The sequence below is a fragment of the Mus musculus genome, chromosome 19 (assembly GCF_000001635.26).
Source record: "Mus musculus strain C57BL/6J chromosome 19, GRCm38.p6 C57BL/6J".
In the NCBI taxonomy this organism is placed as follows: domain Eukaryota; kingdom Metazoa; phylum Chordata; class Mammalia; order Rodentia; family Muridae; genus Mus; species Mus musculus.
In genome coordinates, this window is record NC_000085.6 from 17,814,466 (window position 1) to 17,840,419 (window position 25,954).

Consider the following 25,954-nt stretch of genomic DNA (forward strand, 5'->3'; position numbering starts at 1 on the left):
TTGCTGTGCTTGATACAGTAGGCCAGGCAGTGTCCAACGTACCACACAGCTGAGAATGACTCTGAACTTCTGATTTTCCTGTCCTCACCTCCCATGTGCCGGGATTGCAACTGGAGTATTTTTAATAAGGCATTCTAAGCACTCTCTCTTGTAATCAGCATTTAGAATATGCTACACCTTAAGCCTGCAGAACACCTGGGCAGTGATGAGTCTGTTCCTCTTTGTTAGGTCTCTTTCTCTACACTGTGTGAGAAGGGTCTAAGTCAGAGGTTCTCAACCTGTGGGTCAAGACCCCTCTGACAAACCTCGACCTCCAAACTCATTTACATTGCAAATCATAACAATTATGAAGTACCAACAAAATCATTTTATGGTTGGGGGTCATCACTACATGAGGAACTGTGTTAAAGGGTTGGAGCATTGGGAAGGTTGAGAACCACTGATCTGTCTAGTGATATTACTGCTCTCTACTCTAAAATACAGAAGAGTCTAACTACCTAAGGTTATTTGCACTTTAGGAGACTAATACCAGGGATCTTCCAAAGGTACAGGCTTTTGGTAATGACTTTCATTTCCAGACAAATGAATTACTATTAATGAACACACACACACACACACACACACACACACACACACACACACACACACATACTTTCTTCCCAATAGTACATAACAACCCTATCTATTGTGATGGTTTGGGGGCAAAAGGCAAAGCCTTATTGGAATTACTGGACCCAGCAATATTCAAGCAATAAATCTTATGGAACTTGGTCACACTGACATCTCAGAGCCCTTTATGATAGCGTTCAAGTCAGTACATCTGGTTGAGTTAATAATTAGTTTAAATATATTACAAGTCAGTGTTGCACACAACCATTCCTGGTACGTGACGATACAGTCAATTGTGACATAATTTGCTTAAAATATTTTGCAACTCTAATTACTTACTTTACTTTTCTTTTATGACCCTAATACTAATATATAAAAAATTCATCTAATAATAAATAGGAAGCAAGGCATAATAGCTTACACCTGCAATCACAACACTCAGGAGACTAGGGGAGGATTTCCAGGGGTTTGACGTAACCTGGGGAACAGAATGAATTCTAAACTAGCTTGAGTAAAAAAGAGACACTGTGTCACAAAAATAAGAAAGCAAGCAAGCAGCACCTCAGGATTCATAAATAAGGTCTACGTATACAGACTAGGGAAGGAAAGTTTGTCCTAGGAATCAGAAGGGTTTGGAAAAGACTCATGAGAGGTTCAGTCAGATGCCAAAAAAATAATAAATAAATTTAAAAACCTAATGCTTAAATGTAAAAACCAAAATAAAATCATGCTATAGAGATGTCACTTAGCCTCCCAATCAAACGAAGGGATAGACACTTTTTTTAAAAGAGTTGGAGATGGAGTCCCTCTCTGAGATGCACACTGTAGACTATTTCCTACAGAGATACATGAGATTAAAATTCTCAAATGCACCCTGTATTCCAATCCAGCTAGAACAGAAAACCATACGTAAGCTCACTGGGGCATAACAGAAATACCCAACCTGGAGGGAAGTGGTTTTCCAGGTTCTTTGCAGGGTCCCATATACTAGGTAAGACTCTGAAGTTTTCTTATCAAGTTGCTGGATGAATAGTGCCACTCAGAATCAATTAACAGGAAAGTATAACAATGTGACATACAATATCACCAGGTACTTACTCATGATATTCTTCTTGCAGATCTTTCCCATATCAAATATAAAAGACGGTAATTATGCAACGGCCAGAGTATCTCACTACAAAATGCAATACAGTTGAAAATCAGCTAATGTTTCCTGTGTTTGGATGGTAAGAAAAGGGACCAGAGTGGATGGAGGGCAAGGAGGAGTAGCACACTGTTTCTGAGCATGAGTTGTGAATTATGCTCCTCTATCCTCTGCTGTAGTTCAAAGACCCCTCATGAATGCCTGAGAGAAGAGATGGTCTAATTCTGTATAGACTATGGTTTCCTATAACTTACAATAAAGTTCAGTTCACAAATTAGGCACAATAAGAGACATTTCAAGTTAATAATAATAATAAAGTTAATAATAATAATAATAATAATAATGATAATAATGATAAATACTTAACCTACTATAAGTTCTTTAAATTCATGAACATTTTTACTTCTGGGATTTTTTTTCCACTTAATATATCTAGATCAAAGTTGACCAAGGTATAACTAAAACATTAGGAAGTAAAAGCATGGATAAGAGAGGTTGCTGCAGGGAGAGTTCACCGAGCCAAGCTCAGAAGGTGTCTTTAAAGGCACCCAAGTATTCTCTAGCCTTCCAAACACCTGAATTATTAGCTGATTTTTCAACTCTATTGCATTTTGTATTGAGGCACAGCCAGGACTGACAGTGACTGGGGCACTGGGGACCAGGGGGAAAAGGGATAAGACTTTTAGTCACCAAGACTTGGATGACTGCAAGGAGGCAGAACAAACCTGTAGAAAACTGGGAAGAGCAGAATCCAGAGTAGGTCCTGTTGTGTGTTGCTCACAACAAAGGGAAGAAAAACATTCTCTGGGTAAAAAAAGATAGCCTGATGGTGGGAGATTTTGCAAACAAAACCCAGTGTTCCTCACACTAGACTGTGTGAGAATACCAACCGCTTATGCTACATGTCTGTCCTTAAAGATTCTAAACAAGGACCTACTGAGAACAACCTAAGGACCACCCTCCTCGTGCCAAGAAAACCAGGACCACTCTCAGCAACATTTGTGCTACAGTTGAGAGCTTAGACGTGCTAATCTCAGAGCACTCTGTCTACTGCATCTAGAGAATCTCAGATCTGCTAACTCAGTAAAATGGGAGAAACGGCACTTACAGGATGGGTGTGCCCACCCTGATCACCTGCCTGACTCCTGACGCCATCATCTACCATACTGTGCTCACTCTGGACCAATGAGTGTCTCCATATTCATCTAAGATGCCACTGGCCCAAGACCTTTGCTTCAGGTATATATAAGACTTATGCCTTGCCCTCACCTGGCTTGGCTCTTTCTTGACTCACATTCTATGGTGGTTTGAATGAAAATGGCCCCCACAGACTCATAGGAAGTTGCATTGTTTGAAATGATTAGGACTTGTGACTTTGGTCAAGGAACTGTGACATTGTTAGAGAAGTATGTCATTAGGGGCAGGCTTTGAGATGTCAAATGCTCAATCTACACTTAGTGTTGTCACTTTCTCTTCGTTCTGCCCACAAATCCAGAGGCAGAACTTCCAGATACCTTTCCAGCACCATGTCAACCTGCCTGCCACCATGCTTCCTGTCATAATACTGGACTAAACTCTAGATTTTAAACCAGCCCCCCAATTAAATGTTTCCCTTTATAAGAGTTGCCGTGGTCATGGTGTTTATTCATATGAAAATGCTTTAATCAACTATTTGCAACTGAAAAGTTTTCCTAGTTATTCCCCATTCTTTGCCTTTGAATTATTCTCTACTTTCCCTGATTCGTTTGGCTCTTCCTTTCCTTTCCTTTCCTTTCCTTTCCTTTCCTTTCCTTCCCTTCCCTTCCCTTCCCTTCCCTTCCCTTCCCTTCCCTTCCCTTCCCTTCCCTTCCCTTCCCTTCCCTTCCCATTCCTTTCCTTTCCTTTCTTCCGTCCTTCATCCCTCCTTCTTTCCTCTCTTCATCCCCCTTCTCTTCCTTTCATTCCAAGCTCTCATGAAGCCCAGGCTGGCCCTAAACTCCTGATCCTCTTGCTTCCACTTCCCAAGTGCTTATGGCACAGGACTGCACCAGAATCCCAGCTTCCTTCCCCTATTTTCTATTCTTAGTACTTACCACCATCCAACACACCTTTGTCTGTCCAATTAACTGGAGCACTGAGAAATCTGGACACAATGAATCATACCTTCCCTTACCAAGAGATAAAGTTTATATCTCCACTTCTTGAAGCTTCAATCAGTACTATGATTTATTTTGATCAATTCGATGCTTGCAAATAAAACACATATAGAAAATTAAAAGGGATTTGCACACTACCATAGCAATCCCTAGACAAATGAGAAAAACCACTGTAGGTTAGTCAGGCCCCACTGAACCACAAATGCTAACTAATCTACCAATTAATTCACAGCCCCAAAAGAAATAGGAATTGTGATTTTGAGATAAGGAGGTAGGAGCAATTTATTCTAAAGCAAGAAGATACACTGCACTTGAGTATGGAAATTCCCAAGTGCTGTGCTAGTGTGTGTTGCTGTTAGTGTGTCACCTGAGATGGCCATTAGCAGAGTGTGGGTATTTTAAAATATTTTCAATGAATGGAGAAGGACAAAATGCTGTCAAATGAGAAAACCCAAAGTGAAATCAATACATGACTGTTGAAGATGGCCTCCATACCCCAGTGGTAGAGGGTAGCCAAAAAGCCTTTCAGGGTTCACTGATACCTTTAGTTCTTGAACAAGATAAATTTTTCCTATATTTATAAAAGATTATGGAGGTATGCATGTCCACATGGAGTATGTTAACTTAAGAAAACAAAACAAAACCCCCAAATCCATTAAGCCTCACAGTGCTCAGCTTACCTAAGACAGCAAGCCACGTGACCTTTGGAGTATTTTCCACATTATGAAGCATGTATGCTCCGCATTTTAAGGTACTCCAGTTTTTAGCAGATTGGGAATCGGCAAACCAAATCCCTGCACATTGCTTCAGCTCTGTCTTGCCAAAGAAGAAAAATCTGCTGCTTTGGACTCTGTTCAACAGTTGGAAACTCGGGCCATCGTTTTTTCACATCTCAGATGTTCCCTACTGTGTCTACATCACATAAATCAGGGAATGCAAGATCCCACATGCTGTGAAGCCAGGTCTCCAACCAGGAGAGCAGAGCATCCCCTGGAAGGGGACCACAGACTCATGTGGATTCTGCAGGAGTGGGTGCTACAGCTCTCTCAGCTTGGGGAAAGCACAGTCAGGCGCTATGGACAAGCAGCAAGACTGCTCTGCCCCTGTTTAATAATCTTTTTATTGAGCTGAAGTGTCACTATATTGCATAGTGGCCCAGAATTCCCAGGCTCTAAAGATCCTCTAGCCACAGCCTTTCAAGTAGCAGATACTACAAGAACAATTCTTTTTAATATAAAATTTAAAAAAAACAATTTTACTTGATAGGGAAAATGAAAGAATAACCTGTAACATGCTAAATGTTTTCCTTCTCAAGAGTGGAGATTTTTTTTTTTTTTAAGCCCTGAAAATTTTGAGCAGGTTTCAGTCATGGACAGCTTCATTTGAACTCATACTCCAAATCTCAGCATAGTAAGCTGGCCAAAAAGCAACTTATTAGAGCAACTGAGCTCCAGGATCTGCCAAGCTCCTTTAGGGAAGCACAAATCTCTAAATAAGGGAATCTAGTGTCCACATGTGGACAAAGACCTACTTATCTGCCTTCTGGTTTTCTGGTTTTAGAAATATGTTGTTGTTAATATAGATTACTTGGGACTTTCTGTAAAACAAAGATGCTTCTACTAATCCTCCCCCTACCCCTTCTATTACAGGCTAAGATAGATCTTATCCTATACTATATACAAGATTAAGAAGAAAACCATTAAGATTGGACTTTTGTATTAATCCACTAGGTTCCACTGCAACAACAGATGACCTAAGAAAATAAGCAATTGAAACCACCAAGGTTATCTCTTGCTTGTGTCATATGCCCACTGTTCACTAGCTCTTTAAGATGAGATGCTCCCTTAAGAACCCAGACTAATGAAGCATCTACCACCTGGAGGTCTGCCAGTCACCCAGACAGATGACCATCACCAGGAGTCACTTGCTGACTGTTAATGAAGGGATATGTGTCACTTCTGTTCACATTTCACTTGTGCACATGCAACTCCAAAAATCCATAACTTCTCATACCATGGGCAGCAATGGCTCGAGCCGTTTGTATGGCTTCATGGCTTGTCATCTATCCATGGAAGAATACATTGCTGAGCCCAAGTTAACCACTAAGCATCCTTCTAGGTGTCACATGCCATTTGAAGATGGACCAGACCAAAACCCTGTCATTAAAGAAACTACTGGCTAGATTAAACCTCAGGAGGATGAGGCAGGAGGACCACAAGTTCAAAATCTGCCATGGCTACAGAATGGGTACAAAGCCAGCCTGGGCTACTTAGTGAGATCCTGTCTCAATCAATCAATCAATCAATCAATCAATCAATAAATGGCTGGTAGAGCTAAGTAACAGTTTTCTTGCCTAGAGGCATAGGGCCCTGGGTTCATCACCCAGAACTACTGTTCTGCTCTTCTCCCTCTCCCTCTCTTCCTCTCTCTCTCCCTCATCCCTGCCCCCTTCTCCTTCTATCTAACAGGAAAGGAAATAATGACAAACAGAAATAAACAAAACAAGAAAGATAACCTGCATGCTTGATAAAAATGTCAAATGAAGCATGCAAGGTTTAATAACAGTTTAAATGCTGGAGATTTTAGCCCACAGATAATTTCAGTCATTCAAGAAGTGGCCCTTGCAAAGAGGTAGGAGCTGAGCCTGACAGTTTTCAGACACTGAAAATGGACATGGCCATCTATATGCAAGGAAGACCATAATCGGGTGAATGAAGTTCTAAAGCCTGAATGATCAGGAAAGGAGAAGATAGGAGGATAGAAGACGGCTTTCAGGAGTCAGGACAAACAATGGAAGAGTCTTTGCTCTGAGATGCATCATGTCAGAGGAAGAAATTGCGCTAGTCTTAAATCACACATCCCATGGGGAAAGTCTTTCTCATTTCTCTTCCATGAAACCCAGGAAATCACTCATCTTCCCTTCTATGTGCTTGAGCCGAAGGGCCTGGTCATTTGAGGCTTGGATCTGACATCCCTAGATAGGTCAAATGGGGAGACCCATCTCTTTTGAGAGATTGGCTTCTGGCCATGTCACTCAACCAAGAGAATGTTCTTTCTGTAATTAAAGGGAGTTAACTCCCAATGAATGTTTGTTCTATTTGTCCCGAGTTTGTTTCCTATCTCCCAGGATATTTCAGAAGCCACTCCTTATGGTCTAAGCTACAGGGCTAATTTATGTCTGTTTGTTCTGGAGTCTGCAATCCAAACCTCCCTCTCATGAAGATTTAACTTCAGAGTTTGGGCCTTCCAAAACAACCAATCCTGTTTGGCCCTGCCCTGTGTCTATGGCCATCAGAAGATTTCACTGCTATTTTCCAGGGAGCTTCAAGGACCTTCAGTATGCTGGATCTGTTTTTGTTGTTGTTGTTGTTGTTGTTGTTGTTGTTGTTGTTGTTGTTTGGTTTTTGGTTTTTTTGCCATTGCACTGTTTCTGAGCAGACAGAAGATCTGCCTGTGACCTGAAACTGTTCTCTTACCACTGGCCCGTTCTTTGATGGGAAGGCTCTGTCCTTTTTTACTGTCCCAGTAGACACAAGGCTTCCACGGCCATATTCAGGGCACTTATCACAGCCAGCAGGCTCTTGGTGCTCAAGGATATCCATGGAGAAGCAAGCCTGTTCCCAGGATGAACTGGGACCTGGCTCTCATAGTGGATACTGTCATCCTGAGTACTTCAGTGATCACACAAATAATGCTGAGAGTCAAAAATCAGAATGACCTCAAGGACATTGCCAAGGTCAGAAACAGTAAGAGAGAAGTGCCAGATACTTCAGGAAGCCAGAGTTTTAAAGTCCCATATCACTGAGTTTTTAAGTCCACCTCTTTATCAAGCATACTATGTCCTGACCAGCCTTCCTCATTGGCTGTGTTATAAACATTTTAGAAACTTTCTCTAGCATTCAGATTTATTTTGCACAAATAGCACATGTCTGTAAATGTTTTAGGATTCAACTATATAATGACTGTTTCTAGGGAGCGAGACACCAACTAGCACACTATAAAATAGGGTAATAATTAGGTGCCCCACCCCTATGAGGAAGAAACCAAGGAAATAAAACCCAACTGCACTAAGTCCCCAATGAGAAAGCACAATAGGGATGGATTTGTTGAAAAGCTCACAGGAATTTTGCCTATATGTTGTGTTTAGCTATACTTCCCGGGCAGATAAAGAAGTGATTTTGAGATGACATAGTATTTGGAGGAGAAATGGTGGGGTGAGCATTGCTCAGTTAGGCTCTCTTAAATGGCAGAGTAGGAAGCAAGATGGCACAAATATTTCAAGACAAGTGGGAAGAAGTCATGAAATGCTAAAGGCACTTGTCTTCGTATATCAGATATCAGAACTCCTGGTGACTTCAGAGCAGAGAAGGATTAACAGCAATCTCAAGCTCTACCACAGCTTTCTCATTACATTCGTGGCCTCCTCCTTAGGGATTTTGTATGTGCAACCTCCGCTGTATTGAGCTCAACCCCCTGCAGCCAGCCTTGTGGATAGCTCCTTCTTCACATCCAGGTACCTAATGCACTGATTATCCTGCATGAGCCTCTCTGGCTTCTGTCTCAAAGGTGTTCGTTCACTCACTCTGCATCCCTTCTCAATCTACTAAAGTATTGCTTTCTCACAGCACTTACAAATTATTTTACTTATGTCACTATGGTTTATAGTTTGCCTTCACCCAATCTAAGATAAACTTAACCTGAACAAGCAAGTGGTGTAACAGGGTTACGCTTGCCAGAATGGTTGACAAACAGGTACCTGTTAATTATCCTCAGGGCTTTCTTTATAGATAGATCACACACTTTACTCATAAAAAATATACTGTTCTTATTGGGTATATTTTTGTTAACCTAGACATACCTGGGAAGAATGAATTTGAATTTAGAAAAAGCCTCCATCAGATTGACCTGTAGGAAAATGTACCTGGTAGTACATTTTCTTGTTTAATGATACATATAGAAAGGCATTGCCCACTGTATACAGTGCAACCCCTAGATAGGTGGTCCTGAGTTGTACAAGAAGTAGGTTGACCAAGCAGGGTTCCTCTATGGTTTCTACTTCAGCTCCTGCCTCCACATTCCTCCTATGGCTTCCTGTAGTAATGGAGTGTGATCTGAGAACTATAAGATGAAATAAATGCTTTCATCCCAAGTTGCTTTTGAACACTGGGTTTTATCACAGGTATAGATACCCTAAGACATGCATTATCCAGTAGTTTATCCAGAGATATTGAAAAGAGAAATACCACAATACATAGTGTCAAATGACTGTAAAGCCCAGCACTTGGGAGGTAGAGTCAGGAGGAGCAGGAGTTCAGGGTTATCCTTGGTCGCCACAGTGTTTGAGGTCAGTTTGAGATATCTGACCCTATCTTAGAAAACAGGGAGAGGAGACAACGATCAAATAATTGACATTTTGATTCGCATTTTTCATCAACTCTTCCCTTCTGCTTCAACAGATTTGTAAATGTGAATTTTGCATAAACAGAATAATATGACTGTCTCATTTAGCATAGCACTTTCAAGGTTCCTGTAAAAAAATCCTAAGCAGTCTACAATTTTTTTCTTAGAAAGCATTGCCAGGCGTGGTGGCACACGCCTTTAATCCCAGCACTTGGGAGGCAGAGGCAGGCAGATTTCTGAGTTCGAGGCCGGTCTGGCCTACAAAGTGAGTTCCAAGACAGCCAGGGCTATACAGAGAAACCCTGTCTCGAAAAACCAAAAAAAAAAAAAAAAAAAAAAGCATTGATGTTTATGCTTGCTACCACTTCTATCCCCAACACATACACACACATGTGCTCTCTCTCTCTCTCTCTCTCTCTCTCTCTCTCACACACACACACACACACACACACACACACACTATCATTTAGTGCAGCTAGAATAAATGGTCTTGGTGAGAAAAAATAGAAGAGAGAAATTAGCTGGATATTTCAGAGTAAGAAGACAACAAAAGTCACTTACAAATCTTTGAAAATGGCTATGTAGCTCTGTTAATTCCAGCCGTTTTCTTAGTCATTACTCTAAAAAGGCATAACTTTTTCGTATTTTCAATGTCATTCTGATAATGGTTGACATCTAAGCCTGTTTTCCACAGCACTCCAGGCTTTCTTTCTCTTTCTCTGAAGCTATCCACCTCCCATTCCACAGGCATTTGATGCCACATGGCTGCTTGCTGACCTCCACTGCTGAGCATCCCAGCCCAACAGAAAGGACAGCAACTGCCTCTTCTCTCCTCTCTCTACAGATTCTCCCCCAAGGCTCCTCAGTGCATACCCTATCACTGCAACAGTTTACAGCTTGCCCACTCTTCTGTTTTCTCCCAAACTCTAATAAAAATTCTCTTTCAGTGTCCCCTGAGACCACTTTTAAATTCTTTTATTAACAAGACTAAACCCAAAGAGGGGGTCTTAATTTGTCAGTAGTGCAGGGAGCCCAAAGCAAGAGCACCTAAACCTAGGGGTTAACACCAGCATAAGCAAGCACTACCATGCTAATTTTGAGTTATGACTACATTGTTAAAGGCCTCGGGATTATCTCCCCTCCATGCACTCTATTCTAACTTTTGTTCATGACCAAGCTTTATTTTAGTTGAGAAATTTCAATGAGAGAAAACAAGACACAAGCCTGGGAACATCAATGTGGAGAGAATGCAATATTTTCACAGCTGTAACAGTGTTTCAATATAGAAAAATACCAAATCTTTTATCTATGAATATTATTAAAAAAGAATCAGCTCTACCAATAAATTTTTATTTAGAGAGCTTTGAAATAATGATGGTTTCAAATCTGCCGTCTCTAAAACACACACACACACACACACACACACACACACACACACACACTGAGAGAAAGAGAGGCAGAGAGAGAGAGAGAGAGAGAGAGAGAGAGAGAGAGAGAGAGAGAGAGAGCGCTAGGTTTACTGGAATGCTGGGAAAACCATCAAGAAAACACCTACTTTAATACATCTGATTTCAATGCTGGCATGGTATCCAAAATGTAATTTTCCCAAGAGAGAATTAACCACTCAGATAATGCTCAGAAAATTACACTAGAAACTTAATGCTTCCTTTGTAATTCTAACTCTAAATTAACATACAGATTAACATACAAATGCAAACAAGATTAACCTATTGTATAAGGCAATCTTAAAATGCTATATATTACTGATCCTTTTTTTGTGTGTGTCTCCTAAGCATGAGGATTGGATGTTCATATCAGTGTGTGACATTCCTCCCTCACACCTTGTTTTGATGTCACACATTACCCATCTGACATGAAAAAAAATTTGTTCTGAATTATAAAAAGGACATTCTATAAATAAATCTAAAAATCCATATCTTACAGGCAGTAAAACTTAGGACAAGAATACATAAAGCAACATGTTCAGAACTCTACTTCACTGTGCAATATAAATGTATATATATATATATATATATATATATATATATATATATATATATATATACACATACACATGGGACAGGCTATATGACATGTGAATAAATTGTAATTATTTATCATAATTCAGAGATGGAAAGCATGCTATGTGATTACCTAAACTGTAGTAAAATATATATGGCATAGTACTTTAGTGCAGGTGTGGTATAAAACACCTGATCTGTAATCCCTACATGGTTGCCAGACACAGGAGGATCTCTATGAGTTTGAGGTCAACCTAGACTCCATAAAGAGAAACAGAGAATCTTGGACTCCCTGTTCCTCAAAACCAAATGTGATAAAGCTACTGCCTCCAAGCTGAACCTGTTCTTTCTGAAGGAAAGAACGTGAGTCATAATAACCAGAAAAGGCTCAGAAAACTCACGGAGTTACAAGATTCACTAAACCCTTCTCCAAGCAGTAATCTATCAGAGACAGGCCTCTTTAGTAGACCTGTCTGCAAATTGTACAAAGAGCTTCAGTGTACAGTTTTCTTGAGTGGTCACCCATGCTCAGATGGGTTTTTTGATGATGCAGCTGCCTTTGAGTCATCCCCACTTCTGCAAATAACCCCTCACTCACATTGTTACAAGTAACCCCAATAAACACACAAGTCCAATAAAAGACAATGAAATTGAAGAGTGTTTTTGATTTGTCATGTGGCCCTACCTGGGATGAAAAGACATTTGTTCCTGGCTCCCCAGGAAAAGTCATAACACCAAAAGAAAAAAAAAAGTCAACCTTAAGTATTATTTCTGGTCTTACAATTTCTGTGTACATGGTTTCTTTTATATTCAGGGCTCAATGCAATCATCAGTTCTTAAGTCAAATAAAAGAAAAAAAAAAACCCACACACATTGGGAGTTGAAAGCAATCACCTATGTGTCTGTCTTTATCCCTTAAGTTAGTACAGGACCTGCAGTGCAAATAATAGCACACAGTAGTGGGAAGCAGAGATAATGTCTACATTTATCCAAGGAGAATTGAAATGTGAGGCAAACTCCACGTTTATCAGCCCAGTGGGTTTACCTGCCCAAATCACTTCAATCCCTATCTATCCCACAGTGAGCAACCTTCCCTCTCAGCCTCAGCTTATTGACCCCTTCTAACCCGCTGCTCTCAGCTGGTCGCTCTCTGGCCACCCACCTGTGCCACACCTTGGACCTTATCATCAAACAGAACTGTTACAGGGAGAAGCTTATGAAAACCCTCTGGGATGGGGAACATGCATACAGTGGCCCATACTTATAATCCCTTCACTAGAGAGGCAGAAGCAGGAGGATTGCTCCCAGCTCCAGGCCAGTCAGAACAGATAGAGACCTTCTTTCAAATAAACAACAGCAACAAAACCCCTTGGGAATGGCTCTAATCATTAGTTTATTGAATTGGCCATCCATTTTTATTTTGAATTTACAACCCTATGCCCACCCTATTCCTTGGTCCCTACCAGTTACCTCTCCACTTAAATACTGTTCTTCAGTCATTTCAAAACAGTATTCTTGTGTTCCAGGACTAGGTACCTAGTACCTATGGAGTCTCTTTTTGCCTTCCCTCTAACCTGGCAAATTCCATTCCTCTGATATGAAGGGCAAAATGGTACAAAACTGATCAATGATTCATTTCTTTTACTCGTCTGTTTAATCAATACCTACTGAGCTATAAGTACGAGGAACAAATAACCATGTTGCTATTTGGAAATTTGTTTTAAAGTGGCTTATCTTTTTTTATGAATTTTCTAAAAATATTTCAAATACTGAAGCATGTAGACATCCCTTCCAGGGTCTCAAATGCTCTGTAGGCACCCTCTGCCTGATGCTATCATGACCACTCTACACATCAAGTCGTTTCTATCACAACACGAGCACTTCTGGTTCTCCACTCTCTTTCATTCCTACGAGAATTATGAGGCACCAACATCTCTCTTTCTTAAATGTATCTTTCTACCTAAGTTCTTTGCTCCAGTCTAACATATTCACTCTACTATGCTCTGTGTTGTTATGCGTGCAGGTAACATAAATGTAAATGAAACACTGAACTGTATCCAAAGAGCTCACTGGCTAGTAGAAAAATAAAGGTCTACATGTGTGTGTATGTGTGTGTGTGTGTGTGTGTGTGTGTGTGTGTGTGTGTGTGACACACACATGGTAGTGATCATTTTTTTTCTAATCTCAAACATGTTTGAAAGTGACAGCATGCATGATAATAAATTAATAGACTGAAGTGAGTTAATGAAGGTTAAGACAACTTTAAAAAAAGAGTAAGTGGTATTTCTTATTTATTAATCATGTAACCCGTGCTGGTGCTATTTTCATTAATCCTCACAGTAGTTCTGTGAGGAGGAAATAATGTTATTATCTCCCTTCACACAGGAAGAAACGGAGGCAAAGAAATCTTAAGATGATCACCTAGGGATTTCCAGCTTAGAAGTAGTAGTATTAGGGTTCAAAGATCATTGACTCTAGATCTATGCCCTAACTACAGTATGTTGGTGAGAAAAAGATGGAGAGGACAGACAGATAGAACACTCAGCAGAAACAGAAGTGCAGGTAATGACTTTCCACTTGCTCTGCGTGGGCTCACAACCCAACTCCTTCCCTCAAACTCCATCAGAGCACTGGCTAAGAACGCTTCTCACCCCCACCCTGCTGGATTCTCCCGTAGCACACCTCACTGTTGTGGACCCGGTGGACACATTCTCTTGTTCAGGACCTCTTAGAAGGCACCTTCCTGTGCTGCCTTCCTCCTTTGCTTCCTAAATGAGGGCATTCCTCCACCTTTCTTTCACAGCCCCCCCCTTCTCTAGTCACGTGTCATCCCTCAGTAATTTATGATCACAGTGCACTTCCTACAAGCGTCTATAGTTCATGTGGAGGTGGATGAATGGTAAAATCTACTTGCAGAGATCTTTACTTCCTTCCTAGGCTAAATACTCTCCCACCCGTTGGACATTTCATCGCGCCTGCCCTTTTATATAATACTGATGATCTCAATTGTGTGTAGAATCTGAAGGAAGTGGGAACAGCAAGCCATTGAGAAACACAGGAGAACGTTAGGCATCATGAATGAGAAGGAAGAGGATACGATATGTAGAAGTCAAAAAAAGTAGAGTTTTTAATGACAAAACACTTAGGGATTTCATGGACAACAGGAACACTAAATGAATAATATACAGTATTTATTATTTATTGAAAACTGGCAGCCAAAAGACTAGATTTTACGTACTCCTGTTAAAAAAATAAATAGGCCAAAGAGATGGCTCAGAGGGTAGTAGTGTGTGTGGCTCTTGCACTGAACCTAAGCTCAGTTCCCAGCACCCATGTTGGGTAGCTGTCAAAATCTGTAACTTCAGCTCCGGATGATTTTGATATTTCTGCCTACTGCAGGCCAGAGACACAAACAGAGACTCAAACAGACACATTTTAAATTTAAAATTTAAAAACACAAAATTTTAAAAAGAAATCATTTTGAAATAAATTAAAGGGAGAGAGATGTGAAGAATGACGGATTTACTTGTTTCTCACGTTGTGTGTATAAATCTTCATATGTAGAGACATACACACACACACACACACACACACACACACATACTCATCTACCAAAACATGGTACTGTACACACTAAAACCTATGCTAAACATAATTCTTTAAAAATTAAGGTTTAATCTATATCGCAATCCTTAAAGATGCCCCCCACCCCATGCCGGCAGATTGTTCCAATGGTACAAATGACTCCATGTTCTTCAGGTCCGGAGGCTCTAACTGCAGCCATCCTGGCGTTCATTCTTCCTCAAACCACACTGTCACTGTCACCCAAACCTACTGAGTATACTTCCTTAGGAACCTCCATATCTTTCCAATTTTATTATTAGTAGTAACCCTTATCTTCATCTGCTTCCTCCAGTTCATTATGAATACTCCCCAGGCATGACTGAACCACACTAAGTGGGCAGATCTGCATTGCTCCACTGACACACTGTTGGGAGTAAAACTCTATAAACCAAGAACACATCTCTCAATCTGTAGACCTGGGGAGAATCACATATTTGTTGAAGCGACATATGCTGTATTCTCTCCTCATAGAACTTAGCATAACTAATCACAGTAGACATAGTAAACAGTTAGATAACTAATCCTCTCTGGTGATGTTGGAGCTAGCCTAAGTATCATGGCCTTCTGTAATCATATCAATAGTGGGGCCATTCCCTGTCCCACATCTGTTTTCTCTTATTCGAATAATAGAATTTCATTTTCCTTTAGGGAACTGCCCCTCCCCAAATGCTGGCCTGCCAGCAGAGAACATTTCACTCACTTCAAAGCAAGACATGTGGCTCAAGATGACCCACCCATGAACCACCATCCCCTTGGACAAGTGACTGACCCAAATGTGGGGTACATGGCCCCATTCAGTGATCAAAACACACTATCTTCATTTTGGGGGTTTAATGCCACTGCTCAGTAAAAGAATTACTAAGACTCATATGACCTTTGAGGCTTTGTGGAAAACATTTGCTGGACAATGAAGCTAACGTGGGAAAATGGAGAGTCACAGACATTAGCATCACCTCTGGCGTTTGGGCTAGACAAGCGCACAATCAGTCTTTAAAACAAAACAAAACTTGGCTGAAGAGGTTCAGAATTCACAATTCTTCACATGAAGAAGGCACATAAATACCTATAAATTGACTGGGAGGCACACATGCCAACGTGCCTTACATAAGCCTCTACCTGGATTGTAAACACTACTAGATTAAACTCATTAATGTTTCTGTAATAAAACAAAAAGTGTTGTAATAAATGGAAGCTAATTTAGCTCAGGATAGGTTCTTCTATTTAAAAAAAAGTATAAACAACTTAAAATTCTGTAAAACAAACAAACAAACAAACAAACAGTCACCTGCTGCTTCCAGAACTATAGAGAGGCAGGTAGAAGGGTTTCAACTATTTGCCATGGTGTATTTAAGTGACATGGGTTGTGTCCTAGACACCTGTACAATATTCATTCATTTTCCTATGAGCAGAACCTGTTACTCTCTAGGGTCCTTATAGAACATAATGCTTCTAGTGCATTATTTTAGACAAATATTCATCTTCCCTATCAGTACTTTTGATTTTAGCAATCCCCCTAAATCGGCTGAGCAGTGGTGCCCTATTTTATAAATAAGGAACAGAGGGTCTGTTTAGTTAGCAAAAGAAAACACATACACACACACACTCACATACACATGCACACACATACATATACACACAGAGACATACATACACATATGCACACAGACACACTCACACTCCCATACACATATACACACACAAATATGCACACACTCATACACACGCACACATACACACACATATCTATACACACACACTCCTACTCTTGTTTCTTCGTGTTCTCACTTCTCTCTCAGGACTCACTCAAATCAATGCGCTTATTGATATTAATTGCTCTCCTTGGTACTCTCAGATGTAGAGATGCACATTATGGAAACTAATGAGAACACTAGACAAGTAATTTCACTCTTAAGTGTGTGCAATGTTTATTTTTATAAAAGCAAAAATAGACAAATACATAAACATCATTGCATGCGTGCATCTTCTAGCATGCATGGATGTCTGTAGGCATTCGTTTTTATCGCACAGGCAGCCCAGCCTGAATGAGCAGAGTGATGTGGTTGCAAGGCAAAAAGACACCTGGAGATGGTTCTGCCTTGGGGAGAGTCCAAGCTCTGCTGCACAGAACCTGAACCAACAACACAAATACCCCTCCCATCCCAAGGGGTGTTTCTGGGTCAGGACTCCCTTTCTCTGGACAGTTTCCCAGCATACTATGCTGCTTTTCTGGCTGACCTTTCAAGTTAAAACCTCTGGATACAAGCCCATGAAAGACTGTGATAAGGGAAATTCAATGGCTTTGGGGCTCACAAGAGGAAAAAAAAAAGGAAAGAGAGAAAAGATTTTCAAAAATTTGAACAGAACCCCAAAGGACTCATATAAGCCATTCTTTGTCTATGAGGCTATTCCAGAACACACACACACACACACACACACACACACACACACACACACTCCATCATCATTAGGCCATGGTCTTTGATGGCTTTGTCCAGTAAAGATTTTCCTGCTCTGATTCAGTCTCACCTTAAGAATCAGGCATGTGAAAGCAGCTAACCAAGGCAGCACTAAGGTTGGGTGTGAAGAGCTACCCTGTGCAAGACCAGACGTATATCACCTCGGGACCAAAGTGGGAGTAACCATCCATTTATTCTCCTGTTTACAAAACACTTACAGGTTTACTAGAGAAACACAGTCCACTCGAGTACAGCTGATCAGGGTAGCCACATCCCCTATTTTTATGCTATCCATGAACACCCAGAAGTCCCTCTTCAACATTCATCAGTACTTAAGAATCCAATTATTCACAGGTCAAAATTAATCAGGAAATCAGGCAGCTCCATGACATCTTTGAGCAAGGTTCTTCCTGCTCAAGGTAATTCCCTGCTTATCTGAGAAGTCATCTGACTTTATCTGTATAAATAACATTTGTTTTTTAACATTTTAATTCAAGTAGGATTTAACATAATGTGCTAAGATAAAACACTTTATTATATAATTACTCTTCAGATATTTTCAGTTTCAGAAGGTATGTCATGTAGTCCAGGCTGTGCTCAGGACGACCTTGAAATATATATATATATATATCAATCACCCTGAACTTCCAATCCATGCACCACTATGCCCAATTTATGTGGTGCTAGGGACTGACCTCTGCTCTCTGTACAGTATTACCAGCTAAGCTACATCCCTAGCCCTTCTTCTTTACATACTGTCCCTTCCTTCCATCTCAAGCAAGCTTAGCCTATATTTAAGGCTACAACAAAGATAAATAAGAGAAGGTGGTACCCAACATCCAGGGAAATCAGCTCTCATGTTTTAAGTTTAATCTAAAACTGTTTTTAAACTGTCTTAACTGGTTAGCTGAAAGACAAAATCATTCTCCCTGTGTATAAAACCCACCTAACTTAGCCATAAAAAAAAAATCACTTTTCTGACATCTACATTTTGTATCTTCCATCTTAAAAATGTCCTTCTTTTGTATCTAATTAACATTTAGCTCTTGCTTATTTCAACATTCCTCCTCTGGTTCGAATCCAACAAACCTTTAACTGCAGGCGTATGTGCTGAGCTGAGCTAAGCAGTGCATAGTTAACTCACTCGATTATCTCAAGATTTATCACTTTACACATGAAGGCACAGGGGCGCCATTGAGTTCAATGACTCTCTACAGCCTTGTTCGTGGCTTCTGCAGTCTGCACACCCATATGTTCTCTGGGGCAGCCTCCTGTAAAGCAAATGCCCAGGATGGCTTCCATTTGGCTTTATCCTTGTGGAGACTTGCTCAAGACGTGCCATGGTTGCTGGTAAGTAAGGCTTCTATTGGTCATCTCACTCTTGGAATCAATGATGGTAAGGTAGTTCACAGAAGGATACATACAACACATACCCATTGCAAACCAACTCTTCACAAGAGACTTTCTCCCTGGATTCAAAAAACCAGAGATTAATTCCTCTCTGTATGGATTTATTCTACCTACAATTGATAATACGTATCTGATCTTACTCCTTTATATGTCGGTTCCCTGACCAGTACACTGTTAGCCCAAAGACTCAGAGAATAAAGGCTTCTTCTTTCTCAACCAAGCAGGCCAACAGCCATGCATATCTCCCACCTTTAGGCATTCCAATAGGGCAGCATTTCTCAACCTTCCTAATGCTGTGGCCCTTTAATATAGTTCCTCATATTGTGATGATGACTAACCATAAAATTATTTTCATTGTTCCTTCTTAAATAAAATTCTGCTACTGTTATGAATCATAATGTAAATGTCTGACACTTCTAATGGTCGTAAGCAACCCCTGTGAAAGGATGACTGGACTCTCCCAAAAGGGTTTGTGATCCACAAATTGAGAACCACTGTCATAGCAGCTGGCATTTCTAGATACTCCGGGGGTTTCTAGTAGGAGCTCAGCTTGTCGAATGCAGGCATCATAGAGCTGACATAGAAAACAAAACTTGATGTACTCTGTCTGACAAACTAGCAACCACTAACAATGGTTAGGGCTAGGCATCACGTCAGAATTTTATAGCATAGATCATTCACAAAATGGAAGCATGTTATGAAAACCAGGGAAGGATAATGCTGTCTCCATAACCACAAGCAAGAGAGTCCTCATCGCTGATTCCTCCCAGAAACCCTTTGTGTTTGTCTGTTTGCTTGCTTCTCCTGTTACTCGGAACATCCTGCCTTCCCTGAACAGGAAAGAGAACCTCCTAGGCTTTTCTGCAGAAATCTCCAGGCCAGAAATCTTAACTTTAATTGCTAACATACTACATAAAGCACTGCATTGATATTCTAAGTAGACAGTCAACATTGTAGCTTCAGTGTGGTGAAAATGTACTACCTTACTCACTAGACTATCATAGTGAAGACAGATAGACAGACAGACAGACAGACAGACACACACACACACACACACACACGTGTGTGTGTGTGTGTGTGTGTGTGTGTGTTCTAACTTGTGACACATGTGATAACACCCCCAATCCTCAGCACAACTGGGTAAAAATGTGAAAACATTCCAGAGACATTTGCAAATTATTTACTGCCCTAAGCCGAACCACATCTGGTTTATTGCTGGCTAGAAAGAATAACAAAAGGATGTGGAAAGTGTTAAAAGGTCAGTGCAGTAAAGGATGAAGAAGATAAGAAATACCTTCTGCCCTTACAGTGCCAGGATCTTACACACAAGAACTCAATTTACCACGCCTAAGTCTCAACCAAAGCTCATACCCCTTTGATCCACAGGGAAATGTTTTACACTGTACAATAGCAGATCTTTTTACATTAGTGATTGCATCAATTCAGCGGTCCTCTGTAACTACTGGGATGGCTGTATTTCCACATCAGGGTTGTAAAAAACTACATCAAATAGTTTTTTCATGTTACGTATATATAAACTTTCTTAGTATTCTTCTTAACATGAAAAGCTGTAGACCCTCACTATAAAGGCACTTGTAAAAAGTCTGTAGAGGCTATAGGATACTAACATGTTTACATGTTTAAAATGGATGAGAGAGGAGTTCTCTCTCCCCTCTAACTAGAGGCTGTGGGATTCTGAACTCTAAGCTCTATTCTGAGTCCAGGAGGACAGGAGTCTCTCTACCCTTCAAGTTAGAAGCATCCTAGTATTTCCAAGTCCAGGTCCTTTTAAACTAAATATTAGTGAGCCATGACTGGATATTTGCTTCCAGTGTACTGAGCTACCCAATCATTATTCAGGAGTATGGGAATTTTACTTGTTCCTTCTGCACATTGGGTGGAAGTATTCTCTAATTGGCAAGATGCACAGAAGAGCCAGCCTGAATCACAATCTTAGGTCCCTACTGTGGCTTTGTATGTGGGGATCAGCCTCCTGTCCCAAGCTCCTAATCTCTTGTTTGTCAATGTTGTTTCTGAAATTAAGAAATCAGTGTGATTTTGAGAACTTAGCCTCCCTAATACAACTGGCATAGAAGATGCTTAATGTTGGCTGAATTGAAAATGTCTCGTGAAAGATCAGAGATATGTTCTTTTCCCCTTACCACCACTGAGGGACATTCAGGGCTCAACTGTGAAAAGACCAGAATGGACTCAGGGTATCTTTCACAGAAGAGGTCAATAGAACTCCAAGAGGCAGTTCTCCTGCAGGTGATGGGCACTCTGGCAACAAAATCTGAATTCTTTAGGGGACCAAGGGAAAGAAAGGGTGGGGAATAGAACATAAGCTATGCCTTGCCCTGGTCTCAGTCCTCCACGGAACTGGCTTCTCTGGAATACATCCTCCCTACAGGAGGCAGGGTAAAGAGCAAGACCTTGCCAGCCCTCTTGTCCTCTGAACTCTCACAGCTGCTCCCCAGCTTGTTTCTAGAAGCAGGCACAGCAGCTCTGCTCCTGACCACTTCCCCCCAGTGGACAGAGCGAGGGCTGTCCAACCATCCCGCCATCGTAGGTGTGGAGTTCTAAGGAAACGGTTCTCAGAAACCATCTGTGCCCTCGTGCTTCAGCAGTATTAGTGGGCACCTTCCTGTCCCGCAGCCTTGAAGCACCGTGTGAACGCCCCCAAACGCCCCTAGGGCCCTCCCACCTTGGCTTTACTTTCAATTCTAGTCGCGTCAGAGCCGCGGCAGGGCTCCCTCCCTGGATCAGTTCCAAAGAAGTTGTGAGGTCCTTAGGAGGGGCATTTAACGGAGCCCTCTCCAGTCCAGTTTTTGGTAGGGACATGGGGAAGAGGACATTGAAATCCAGGCCATTTAAGCCAGAATACAAATCGGTGGCGCTGCCAAGGGTCCCATAAAATGTATTGGCATTTCCCTCAGCATGGCAAATCGAACGAAAACCCACCAAAGGCACCTCAGCAAAGCATTCCTGCCACACGCCACAACCGGGTACCCCAGGTTCCACGCCAGTAGAAGATTCCCAAGTTCCCGGAGCAGAACATTTCAGCCGCTTTCAATGTCTCCCAGGTTCCTCCCCACCCAGCTCCGGGGGCCCACATTTGGATCCTGGCCAAGAGAGGCAGCAGCCAGGACCCCCCTAAATCCGTGCTTCCCTCCCAGTGTCCCGCCCCCTTCCTCTCTCCCCACCACCTCCCTTCCAGACGCCGCACTCAAAGCCCTCCAGAGCACAGCAATTCTGTGGCCCAGGAGGTTAATCCAGGCTTTTCTCTCCCAGTTAGAACCAGGGGCGTTCTCACTCCTTGGCCTCCAAAAGTCTCAACCTTCCCTGCCACAGCCACTCGCAGGGCTATTTCCTCAAGCTAAATAGCGCTTCTGGACTTCCCAGGTCCAAAGGTCCAGGCGAGTCTCAACCTGTCCAAGGGCACTCCATATTTTCCACAGACCCTACCTGTCCCTCATTGCTTGTAAAAACAAATTAAACAGAGATCCCAGCAACTTCGGGGCATGTGTGTGACTGTGCAACGAGCGCGTTGGAGAGAGCATCGCCCTAGAGTTCGGGCCACAGCTGCAGAAGCACATCTGGAAAAGGGGGAGGGGTCGAAGCGGAGGGGACAAGAAGCCCCCAAACGACTAGCTTCTGGGTGCAGAGCCTGTGTCACCGGGGGTTGGTTACCTGTCCTACGTTGATGAATCCGTACTTGCTGGCTATGCGATCTGCCTCCGCGAAGCCGCCGGCGATCTTCACTGCCCAGTGGTTGGTGTAGACGCGCGTCCGGCATACCGGGAGCAGACAGCCGGCGAGCAGTGCCAGCACGCACAGCAGGTCCCGCCGTCCCGGGCGGCTGCAGCGGTTCCCCCAGTCCCAGTCCATGGTCCCGACGCTTCGCCGCCTTCGCCCGCCCGCTGGCTCGCGCGCTAAGCAGCGCGCACAACTAACTTCTCCGGCCTGGGCCGGCGGGGCGCGCAGCCGGGAGCGGTCGGTAGGAGGCTGAGAGCCCGGGAGCAGAGCAGAACAGCTAGCCCCTCTCAGGCTCTTAGACCATGCCTGGGGCAGAGGGGACGGGGTGACGGGCTCTGGGCCGGCGGGGCGTTGAGCGATCGCTCCCCGGCTTGCACGGGAGGCGGCGGAGTGGGACTGGAGCCTCCGCCGCGGGCTCTCCCGGCTTTGCTCTTGGACTCTTCGTTTGCCTCTTGCTCCTCTCCGGCCCTGGAGCTCCGTGGAAACGACCGGCCGGAGCGCAAGCAGCGGCCGGGCGCCCCCTCTGCTGAACCCGGCTCCAAGCGCTCGCTCGCTCGCTCGCCCTCTCGCTGCGCTCCCTCCGGCTCCGAGCAGCGCGCCGGGACTGTGAGTGGCGACGGCAGCGGCGCCCGCTCCGCATAAATGACTCCCCCGCCCCCCGGAGCACCCCTCCTTTCCCACATCTCCCTCCTCCTCTACTCCTCCGCCCTCACGAGCGGGGCCTCAGCCAGGAGCCACCCAGGTCCTAGCGCCTCCCTGTTCTCCCTGCTGTAAACTCCAGGGTCGGGCCAGTGAAGTCCTCTCCCCAAAGGGCTGAGAGGAGAGTGCCTCCGGAGTCTTGATTTCTATCCTTTTTATTCCGCCGGGCTGCATTTGAATTAATTTCCCGTTACTCTGGAAAGTCTAAGATTTACAGGATAATGAGAGGGAAGTATGGGCAAAGATTCATTCATCCCGGCGCTAAACGCCCAGGACTGAGCATTTTAAGGTCACTCCTGTCTCAATTTCAAAACAAATATCGAGATTTTCACTTCACTAATTCTTTATGCTTTTCAGTAACTGTTTATTTTGCGCATTCTGCTCCCCGGAGAAGCTGTCACACAGGACAGTTAAGTATCATTCACTCTTACAAAAGCCAAAGCCAAAAGTCTGTCGCCTGTTGACTTGGGAGATCAGCCATTCTGATACTCAGCAGCAACATCACAGGAGGGTGAAATCCCTGCTTAGAGCATGGAAAGATATTTCTATGAATATCTACAGTACTAGAGAACGGATAAGTGTGGGTTCCAAGGGAGCGGCCATTCGGTCATTCGTTTCTGTGTCCTTATCTCCAAGGGCTTCATTTACCTCAGCAAGGAGAGTTTTCCAACTTTCCAAGTATGTCACCAGAGCAGAGGGGGAGAGTAATATAAAAAGGACCACAGAGGAAGTCAGATGAAATGCCACCAAGTCTGCGTTAAAGTACCATGACTTCAGACACAACAGGGAATGGTGTCTGGCCTTCTTCAGACTTCTCTAACCACCTTGTCTTTTGCAGGTGAGGGGCCAAAGAGTAGTTTCTTGTAAAAAGAAAAATTGGTCTTTATGAAATGGTTTGCCTAACCTTAAAAGAAGCAGCTGTCCGAAGCCCTCACATCCTATCCCTCTCCTCTTCCAATCCCTTGTCATTCTTCCTAAAGACTAGTTGACTGTGTCTGAGATTAACCCATCTCAGGATGATTTAACTGTCTGAAGGATATCTGCAAGCTTAAATCTACTAGCACCTTGGAGCATAAATTTTATAGATTTTGCATATTGTATAAATAGATTATATTTTTTTTCTTTCAAACAAATTCAAATAACAATGCCCATACATTACAGATCAAGAGGTAGATGAGAAAAGCAGATACATGCTGCAGAAAGGCATGCATTCTATTGATTTATTTATTTGGCTAGTTTAACACATCTGTTTCAAGGGCCTGGTCTATGATTCCTATCAGATTGTGCTGGACATAGTCGGGGGTGGGGCACAAAATATTGGTGGAATTTAGGCTCAGAATTCTCTAAAGAAAATGCTCATTGTTACTTGGCATTATTTTTGTAAAGAGAGAAACCTAGGCATTTTGCTTGGCTCTAGAGTCCGTATAGTCTGGCTACTGGCCAGTCCCTTTGGACAGACCTCTTACCACCCCTCTCAACCATAGATTCCAGAGTAAGGGGGCAGGGAGGGAGGGAGGGAGGAAGGGGAGAGAGAGGAGGGAGAGGGAGAGGGACAGGGACAGGGACAGGGACAGGGAGATTTGCTAATTGCCAGGGTGACCATCTGCATCCATGCTATTAAAAGTTGCTGAATTCCAGATAGAACAATCAGAGTTAACTGATGATCTAAATCTCAGCACATATGTAAGAGACAGAATTGCATGGATTTGTTCTCGGTTGGGCAAGAGAGCATATCTGAACTTGATCAACAGCAAGAGGATGGTCCCAGTACAAAGTACTTTGAGAGTCAAGCTTGAGACATGGCCTGTAGATTTCTCTCTAGGATTCTGGAAATCTATCAACAGCACACACACACACACACACACACACACACACACACACACACACATGCACTTTGAAAGCCATGTTGCCTCTGGGTTTGAATTGTGGATTAAGTAAAGAGAAATGCCTGAGTCTCCTGGAAGCTAAAACCTTTTCCCCCAGGATAACAAATTGCTCATTACTAATTTTTCTATGATGTATTTATCTTTCTTTTCCACTAACATTCTTGCTTTCTGCAAGTGTCTTCTGTTTGACATACCCAATTATAATGAAGGTATGAGTTGGGGAGAATCACTCAGCCAATTCTCACATCAAGGTTTAGTGTCTTAAAGGGAGGGGTCTTCCCTTTTGATATAAGTGTATTTAAAAGAGAAAACCCAGCTGGTGAGACAGCATTTACCACTAAGCCTGATTAAAAAAAAAATAGAAAGAAGATATCTCTATCTGTCGATAAAGAAACTTCCTCCTGAGTTAAGAGTCTTCATTAGCTCCTTAGCTTCCTTGAATGGAGTCTCCTTTGGCCAAGAATGCAACTTTCAGATAAGGACTCAGGGCTACAGCAAAGGGATGCATGGCTCTGGCACTTTAGGTATGCTAGTTATGACAGTCAGTCTTATCATAAATACTCAGAAGCCAAAGGGCAGTGGGGGAGGGGTAGCTGATGGCATGGTGGTGCCAAAGCCATTGCTGACATTAGACAAGATGTCCAAATTAAAGCTTTGGATAAAAAAAAGAAGTAACATCTCAAGGTTTGACATCTATGTTCCCTCTATCACTGCCATACAGCATGAAATGAGACAGTTTTACGTGTTTACCCTGTTTTATACCTAGTAAGTTACGACTTGACAATGAGGCTTCACTGGTGTTTGGCCTCTTTGC

General features: G+C 42.5%; 1 protein-coding gene and 1 non-coding gene across 8 annotated transcripts in view; one reads left to right on the top strand and one right to left on the bottom strand.

The window, feature by feature from the left end:
• Nucleotides 1–23,247, bottom strand: part of Pcsk5 (proprotein convertase subtilisin/kexin type 5) — a 405,399-nt gene extending 382,152 nt beyond the window's left edge. For 5 of the 7 annotated variants that reach the window (XR_386446.4, XM_006526759.4, XM_011247162.3 and 2 more), the window contains exon 1: nucleotides 22,490–23,247. Coding sequence is in view for 6 of the 7 variants with exons in the window: in XM_006526759.4 (XP_006526822.1) it covers nucleotides 22,490–22,687 (198 nt within the window). In the remaining variant the exon portion in view is untranslated. The remainder of the gene's footprint in view (nucleotides 1–22,489) is intronic. The other 2 variants (NM_001190483.2, NM_001163144.1) reach the window with 1 other exon arrangement.
• On the top strand, nucleotides 11,055–11,162 carry LOC115489057. Its single transcript, XR_003952955.1, has one exon. It is a non-coding gene; the product is annotated as a small nucleolar RNA U13 (small nucleolar RNA).
• Nucleotides 23,248–25,954: the final 2,707 nt, after the last annotated feature.